A 9,064-nucleotide genomic window follows, 5' to 3' on the forward strand; every position below is an offset into this window, starting at 1 on the left:
GTAACAAGCTCATCTTGTGTAAATTAATTAATAGAAAAAAATTACTTTACCACACTGATTCAGCTTAGAATATCCAACCCTTGCCTGTAGCAATGAAATTAGGTGGATTTGTTTTTCTAACTGTGGTTAATATGCATGCAAACAGCAAAGTTAAGTCTATTGCACTTTACAATTCTCAATCAACCATGTCCAGAAAGGCATTCAGCTGGACGGCAGTCTTTTTTTCAGTCACTCTTTTTTTCCCCCTCTACAGTATTTTCACACCCCCCACGGGAAAAAAAAAAAAAAAAAAAAAAAAAAAAAAACTTAACTGCCTTCTTCTGCAGTCTGGAATCTTACACTTTCCCCTTAGATATTTCCACACTTTTTCCACCAACTTAATGTGTCTTTCATTGCTGTGCATCTGTCTAACACGTTCTCAGTTTCCGCCCCTGCTGCTTTCCGTCTGTCTTTGCTATTTACTCAATCTCAGAGTAGCCTGACTTTCTGATATATGAGCCTCAAGACGCCTTTGCATTTCTAACTAGAGTGCCAAAGCACAAGCGAGCGCACGACTCTTCCTCTCTAGACTTTGGGCCAATGACGTAATAGTCAGAAAAACTTGCATCAGGTCAAATTTTGGCTAAATATATACATTTTATTACTGTAAAGTTATATCGACTGTGGAGACATTATCAATACCGTGAATTTGCGTTATTCAAAGTACATTCTGTGTTTGCTTATTTGCCTTTATGTATTTCTACTATGCTTGCTCTGCACTGCCCTCTCGTGGTTACCAAAGTTACTTCAGCACAAATGTATTGAACAAACCTGATCTTACAAATTGTCACTTCCAAAAATAATGACCTATCATGTCATTTTTTTTCTTTACAAAAGCTGTTGTAGGCAAAAATATAAATAAAATAAATAACAACAACAATAAAATAATGAAAAATAAATTGGCAAAAAAAAAAGACTTAGGCCATTATCTTAGGAAGGTGACAATATGTTACTGTAACTATATTGAACAGAAATCTATAAGTAAATAGCATGCAGATATCATGCACAATAACCTTTGCACAGAAATACATAAAAACTATGTTATCTGATGAGGTCTTTTCTCAAGTGTGCATATCCGTTCTAATATTTGATTTTGTACCTGATACCAGCAGTAGGCTAAAGAAAGAAATAAGTTGTTACATTAATATAATTTTGAACTGATAAAATAATAAAGATGCAGATAAAACTACATTTTTTATTTTAAGATGTCTTCATTATATTGTTAACTCCATCTTGTCTTTAAGACAATACAATATATTTCAAATGTTTTTTTTAAGCAAATATAAGATAGTTGATGCAAAACCACATACACAAACTCCTCTCGGAGAGTCATTAATCATATTGCGCAACATAACCATTTGTCTCATATTTCAATCTCCAGATTTGAGGTTAGATTTGAACGTTTAATTTGAACGACCCTGTTTTATAACCCCGATGTGTCAAAGACGGTCGGCTGCCACGTGCCTTGGAGCTGGCAGCTGATGAGTTTGAACTGCAGACAGATTCAGTGGAGGTTTCCACTCTGCTTCGACCTGCTTCCATAGCAGAAGCACAATATAATTTCTCTACAGGATTTTAAAGACAAAAAGTTATTTGAACAAGAATCACTTTTGTCACAGCTTCATCTTTGTGGAACCTTTTATTGATGTTTGTGAAACGACAAACTGGGGGCACTTAAAATGTTGTTTTTGTATCACGGCTATCTAAACAGCCTGGAATTGAGACAAGCATGAAAACTGTAAAATATAATATGGCCTAAACTGTTTAAATATTATTTTCCAACTTCCTGAACTTCAGTCTTTTTGTAAAGATGTTATTAGGTTTTGTGAATCCAGCTCAAGTTGTACAGTCTACAGCGATCTCTATGTTTGGTACCTGGGGATAATACCAGTACTTAAGCAAGTGAGTAAAATAAATAAAAATTATTTATACAGCACGAGTTCAAAGTGAGCATGCAGACAAAGTGATTTACAAAAAGAGTAGCCCAAGAACATATAACGTACAATGCCGACCAAAAAACAAAGACAAACACAACACAGTCAAAAATGCATTTTACAAAAACCCACTAAAGCTTTTAATAAAAACATTTTTAGCTGGTTTTTAAAGGTATCAACAGAGTCCAAAACTATACAGGCAGTGCATTTCCACAGTCTGGGCGTCAACAGCTTGGAAAGATCAGTCTCCTTGAGTTCTGATGCAGATGTGCAGTGGACCACAAAAAGGCTCTGATTCAGTAACTCCAGAACATGGGGAGAGGCCTATCTTTAAATCAAATCAACAATAGGCGAAGAAGCTTGTCCGTGTAAAGCTCAGAAGGTTAAGAATAACATTTTAAAGTAAAACGTTGATCTGACTGGCAGCCAGTGTAGCAACTATAAAACATAGGCTATATGAGTTCCTTTGGTTGAGCTCAACAATAGTCTCTCTGCAGTTTTGAACAGCCTGAAGAGCAGCCAGCCCCTTCTTCCTGAGCAAGTAAAAAGGACATTACGATAGTCCAGTTGAGATAAAGGAATGAATTATTATCTTAAAGTTACTTGTTGACATCATTATTCTAAGCTTTGAGATCCTCAAAGCTGTTTATTAAAAAATAAACAGTTTTTAATCATCTGCTTAATTGATGCTCAATGGTAAAAAGCCTACTTAAAAATAACACCTAAGTCTCTGAGTGTCTGCAAGTCCTAAAACAGATTACCGTTTGGAGTGGTCAACAAAATGTCAAATTTGCCTGGTTGTAGCTGGAAGTAATTTTTTTATTTTTATTTTTTAACAATTGCCTAATGTTTAAGTGATTATTAAAGAAGACAATTTCTGAAACTCAGGGATTAAATGAGGAGTATAAAAACATCATCAATGACAACATGAGAACCGTTACAAAGGTACTTAATGACATGAAAAAGCAACAGTTCCCAGCATGTAGCCCAGAGGAACTCCATGAAACTCGGTTTAGATCCAGACATAATCTGGTTACCAGACACACTAAAACTCCTGCCAGACTTCCCAACCGGATCCCTCAGTCTGTGTCAAAACCTGAGGAGAGATCTAACAAGTCCAGGGTGGTGTATTCCCCAAAATCTATTATTATCATAATAGCACTGGTGACTTTAAAAAGTTCTGTTACCGTGGAATAAAATTTACGAACACCAGTCTGAAAGCAGCCATAAAAGACATTTTTTCCCCACTTGGCTGTAAGTTGGGCAGCAAAAGCCTTTTCAAAAAGCTTTGACATAAAAGGGGGTTTGGAAAAAGGCCTATAGGTTTTATGTAATGTTGGATCCAAGTTGGGGTTATTTAAGTTTTTGTTCAACAATGGCACGTTTGAAAAAGATGAGGAACACCCAGTCAGAAGGGTAACATTAAAACCCCTAACAACCCAAAAAAGACCAATGACATAAAAACTATAGGACCTCTATTTCTTCAAAATAATGACGGTTAAAAGCTGCCCCCCCAAAGCCAAAACAATGAATCAGAAATCTACTTTATGGAAAAAAGAAAAAAAAAAGTATTTTACCTACAATAAAAATGTGAGAAATTGAGTGCACAAATGGATGCTGTTGAAAGAAAAAGATCGCGATCTCTAAATTTTCAAGAAATTCTAGTTTGCTCTTTGTTTGTGTACACTTTCCTCTTTTATGTATTTGAACATTTTCACTCTCTTAAAAACCTAAAGAAAGAGTGAAAACATAAAAATAAACATGTTTGGATTCATGGAAACTACAAAAAAAGAGAATTAGATTCTTCCTTATTTTTAAGAATATATTGAATATCTCTTCTTTCATGCCTGTGAGCGCAAAGGAGGGAATAACTAATTACAGTTTTTATACAAGAATTTATACAAGAACTGCTACTGACTGAAGTTTTCTTCGTCCTGCCTGGTGCTTGCATTCCTGTAGCTATTTTCCTGCTGATAAAACCAGTAAAAGTGGTTCCCTTAAGTATTTAAGAGAATAACAAAATAGGATGATCACTTCTAAGTGAAACATGGTTATTACTTTTTTTTACACAGATTCATGTATGACTATTTGCTGCATCTCCGGAAATTTGTAAAAGTGACACTTTCTACGCAAACTGCAAACACAAACTGTATCTCCTCCGTGGAACATAATGAGACATGTCGCTTTCTTATTCGGCTCGCTGGCCACTTATCACAACTTTACAACCCTTGATCAGTCACACGCTAATGAAGTGGCGATTATGAAGAATTACAGTATTTACAGCCTGATAACACATGTACTCACGGCCTGTCACCAGTTCCCATATCCTAAGTACAGGGCTAATGGCCGTGTAATTGACTCACTAAAACCTTCACCTTGTTGTTGTAGATTACTGAGTTATCGGAGGCTTCTTGATCTCGTCGTCATCCTCCATTAGAGTGTCAGGGTTGTCGTTGTCTGCGCTCTCAGACTCATTCCCAGTCTTCTCACCACAGCAGCCTTTTTTGAGGAGGGCGTTAAGCCGCTCCAGGATGTCAATGGTGTGGTTGATGAGCAGGGCGAGCCAGGCCAGGCCGAAAAATATCCACGAGGCCATGAGGACGCTGTACCAGTCAGGGTAGTTTTTGTCTGGATTACTATCTGGAAAGCACACACCAAAGAATCGTGTCTTTGTGCCAATCAAGAATAAAAGTTAAGACAGTCAGCGGATGTTTGGGATTTAGGGCTGCCCTGTACCTGCTACGAAATCCCCAAAACCAATGGTGCTGAGGGTGATGAAGCAGTAGTAGATGGCCTGGGAGTAGGTCCAGCCCTCTTGCTGCTGGAACACAAGCATGGGCATGATGAAGAACAGGACGGTGCCACAGATGTAGCAAAACAGGTGGACAAAAAACCGGGTGCACCCCTGCAGTTTTACCAGGGAGAGAGAGAAAGAGAGAAAGAGAGAGAACAGTGATGTTGGTCACACTCCAAAGAACGAAACAAGACAAAACAAAAACAATACTTACTTCGTCCTCATCACTTGCTTACCTTTCGTCCAGATTTGCCTTCCAGGAAGTCTGAGACATTTCTCTCCAATGTGAGCATGTACTTGCCCACTCTGTTGAGCACCACTACGTTGAGAGGAATCCCAAAGAGTGCAAAGAAGACGCAAAAGATCTGACCAGTTGTTGTGCTGGGGCTCATGTTCCCATAACCTGTAAAAAAAATAATAAAAATAAATAAATAAATAAATAATAATAATAATAATAATAATAAAACACATTATAATATCTCACTGTTTGGTGCCAGATGATGGCAGATGAACTGTTTTAGCTTCATCTATGTAAATATGAATAATTAAAACTAACATTACCCTATAGGCTGATGGCGTGTACCAACCCCATACCACCAACACCCCAACATCATCCTTAGCTCATGGCATTAGGTGTGCACTATGGCCAGACATCTGGTCTCATTTAACATACTGGTGGAGCTACTGGGTTTCAGACATTACTCGGAGTTTTGCAAAGTCTGACCTTGGAGTGAATTTGCTGGGAGGTTCATTCTTGGGAAGACTGTGTCCTTTAATGCCTTACAAAACCATAAATGTCCCTTGAACTTTTTTTCCTATTTTATTTTGTCATGTCATGACCACAAAGTACAATATATTTCACTGAGACATTTTGGGATAGGCCAACACAAAGCCTTTTATTTTAAGTGGATTGCCATTTTCTTGGAAAGGTTTGCAATTATGACATACTCCTTCCAGTTTTGGATAATGGATTGAACAGCGCTCTGCGAGATGTTCAAAGTTTGGGATATTGTTTTATAATGTAGCCCTGTTTCAACCTCCCCCTGTGATCTGCTGTCTGCTGTGATCCTGGGTCTGCATGGTGCTGTTTATGTACCAGTGTTGACACTTATGGCAAAAAAAAACAACAAAAAAAAAAGCAAAGGCGGTGGTTCCCAAACCTCGTCCTCAAGTATCCCTCTCCTGCATGTTTAAAAAAAACATTCAGGGCATTTTGGGGTATTTTAGGACCAGTTTGAGAATCATGAGGTAAGGCATGTTAATACTTTTCAAAGGACTAGGATTTTTTTTTTCTGCTTGAGAATAATCTTGAATGGCAAACTCTAAATTGGTTAGAAAAAGTCTTAGAACCTTTATAAATGGGCACCAACCTTTGTACATTCTTGAAGATTATTTTACTGCTGTCTTTTCACTTTGGTATCGTGTTGACACTCATCTTGTTTGTGTTCTATGGCAGCAAATTAAACCAAAACTGGCTTTATTGAGATGTCCATAGTACTTATGATCAGTTTAAAGCTGCTAACTTCCTAAATTCAATTCTATGGAAACTGTTCCTGCAAATGTAGCTGTAAATATGACTTGAGCTCCTTTTCTGCCTCTGTTGGTTAATCCCCTTTAGTAAGAGCTTAAGACATTAAATTGCGAGATCTTTACTATGAGGGTAAATAGAAGTAAACATTAGAAATAGAATAAATAAAATAATTATTAAATATGTTATAATACCAGTGCATAGCTGGTCCAGCCTTTAACTACTACTCTAGCTGTGCTCAGAAAGCTAATAGTCTTGGCAGAGTGAATCAAACATAATCATCTAGGCACGCTGTTTATCGTTATGACCTTCTTTTGTGATTAGATATCATTTTCAAAATTAGCTTGATATGTAACTGGACCGGTTATCATTTTCAGTAAGTCATAGTTCACAGGAAGTGTGTAAAAATATGTGACCCTGACCTATAGTTGTGACCACAGTGGCAGCAAACACAGCCGAGCTGGTGAATTTCCAGAAGCCGTCTGTGGTTTGGTTGCCTTTCAAACTCAGACCAGCTTTTGATGCCTCTTGAACAACCTAAAAGAGAGAGAAAAAAGGGAAAGCTGGTATTTTCTACGGTTTACATTTATCAATATAAAATATAAAATGTGTCTATTGAACAGGGGTCAGACTTTATTAACTGCATGTGACTCCTTTACACAGCTATCTATTCTACTTTTAGAACAACTTGGAGCTATTCTGGTCAATAAATCACTGCAATCAGCATTACACAGGAGAATATCTTCTCACCTCTGTGATCAAAGTTCAGCATCAAGGTGAGATATTAAAAATACTGCAAACGCTTTGCGTGAAGCGACGTAAAGGTCGTTTTATTCACGCACCAGCGGCTTTACAAGTAAATACGCAGGGAATTATCTTAAATCTTAGACTTTTGTTTTTCCTCTTTACAAATTTAGCTGGATTTGCTTTAAGACAATGCAAATCACCGTCTCTCTATTACTGAGTGGCAGAACATTCTGCTCAATAGTTTAAAGTCATAACATAAATTTGAACAGATGCCAAAGTTGCGGGTGCTTCTTAGGTGTTTCAATAAATGCCGTGGTTCTCCTAACAGAACACGGAGAACTTTTGTGGCCGATCAACGCCTCCCAGGTTTGACTCATGTAGGCAAAGCAGAGTTAAGAGTTTCCACAAGCTATTTGCATGGAAAAGGGGTTGCCTGTTTGTTATTACATGCTTTTTTTCCTTTTCTTTGTTGCTTAGATTTGACATCAAATCAGACAATCACGTTTGGAAAAATCTGTGCCTGCTCCCCAACTTCCATTGCAAATTTCTTCTTAATTTTCCCCAAATTTTTAAAAGGCTCAAACCAAATTTCAAAGTTTCATGTGAGATTTATTTTAGCTCAACAAAAACCTATTTTTGACACCCTAATAGAATCAAAATGCTCCTATGAAGACATTTCCTTTAATTGATTCAACTTTCAACTCTGTTATGAATTATATTAAAACAAATGATTCCATCGCGCACAGAAATATTGCAGTGTGTGGTATCCTCGTACCTTAGAAATAAGACGTAGACATCTAGTATTTTTATCATGCTCCTTTAAGTTTATTTTGTATTTCACAGGATGAATCACTCCATTGGGATTCAATTGAGTAAAGCTAATGGGTATTTTAATGATTTATTAGATGAAGAGATTGGACACCTGCTGCTTTGCATTTTGCTGGATCATAAACACCCGACTCGGTGTCTGTGTTTTTTTCAAACTGGCTTTAGTATCTAAAGTATCACTTTTCTGCAATGTGGATTTATCTCCTTTGCAAAGTCTTTCTCAATACAGGACAGTTGTCCACTGTCCTGTATTGAGATGTTTAGTAAGTTATAAGCCAAATATCTGTAATCACTTGTTTTCAGTGCAGTTTAGGCATCCCTCTTAGTTCTAGCTTCTATCCCCAAGCCAAATGAACATATCAACTTTTGCAGGTTTCCAGGAAAACCAGTGGTTCTCTTCGGTGCATCTGGTCAAGAGTTTGTAGCTTGACTAAGTTAAAAAGAAGCATCCTGCTGAACCAAAAATGGCTCAGAAGGTGAAAAAGTTGCCTCAGTGGTTGAATGTGTCTCCACCTTACTCCTGATAGCGGTACTGAGGGATTAAATAAGACAGAAGTTATAGAAATTGTTTTGATAGCTAACCATTTGTCATGGGCTGTATTATTTGAAGTAATTGGTTTGCAGCTTAGGTGAGTCTTTTGTTTTTTTGTTTGTTACAGTAATCACACACTTGTGTCTCTGAAACTCCACTATCTATCGCGCTGTTCAGGGGCGCACTTGTCGTTAAAATGAAGCCAGACTTGATGATTCTTTAAGTGTTTTTGAACGTGTACCCAAAGTAAATCTAGATCATTACTGAAAACTGAGGTTCAATTTTGATCTCTTTACCCAAAGGCATAAGACCAAGATAAATATACCTGAGAAATCTAAACTGGAACATCATCATAGAAAATTTGGATTAGCAGTTCTGCAGAGAAAACATTATGATTTTAGGTTTCAGGACTAATGAGTAAAGTAGCTACGTTTGTTTAGAAGATAAAATGTCTCATGACACCCCAATTTTTTTATGACACACATCCCCAAACACACTTTTAATGTGCTCTCAGATGTAAAAGCACAAAACACCTCACCAGGACTGAATTACTGTGCGGCTGTACGGCTTCTTAGGGTTCAGAATGGGCTCTACGTGTCTTTATAATAACCAGTGGTGGGAAGTAACGAAGTACAAGTACTTCGTTACTGTACTTAAGTACA

At 37.3% G+C, this 9,064-nt stretch overlaps 1 protein-coding gene across 1 annotated transcript in view; it reads right to left on the minus strand.

The window, feature by feature from the left end:
• Positions 1-1,674: 1,674 nt before the first annotated feature.
• The window catches only part of LOC106958090 (potassium channel subfamily K member 17-like), a 13,199-nt gene continuing 5,809 nt past the window's right edge, over positions 1,675-9,064 (minus strand). Inside the window, exons 2-5 of the mRNA XM_015049830.1 lie at positions 6,718-6,832; positions 5,004-5,170; positions 4,710-4,878; positions 1,675-4,613 (exon numbers count right to left, since the gene is read on the minus strand). Of these exons, the coding sequence (XP_014905316.1) occupies positions 4,363-4,613; positions 4,710-4,878; positions 5,004-5,170; positions 6,718-6,832 (702 nt within the window). The 3' untranslated portion in view covers positions 1,675-4,362. The remainder of the gene's footprint in view (positions 4,614-4,709; positions 4,879-5,003; positions 5,171-6,717; positions 6,833-9,064) is intronic.

Source organism: Poecilia latipinna, unplaced genomic scaffold (assembly GCF_001443285.1).
Source record: "Poecilia latipinna isolate Pla-1442-1.1 unplaced genomic scaffold, P_latipinna-1.0 Scaffold961, whole genome shotgun sequence".
Classification (NCBI taxonomy): domain Eukaryota; kingdom Metazoa; phylum Chordata; class Actinopteri; order Cyprinodontiformes; family Poeciliidae; genus Poecilia; species Poecilia latipinna.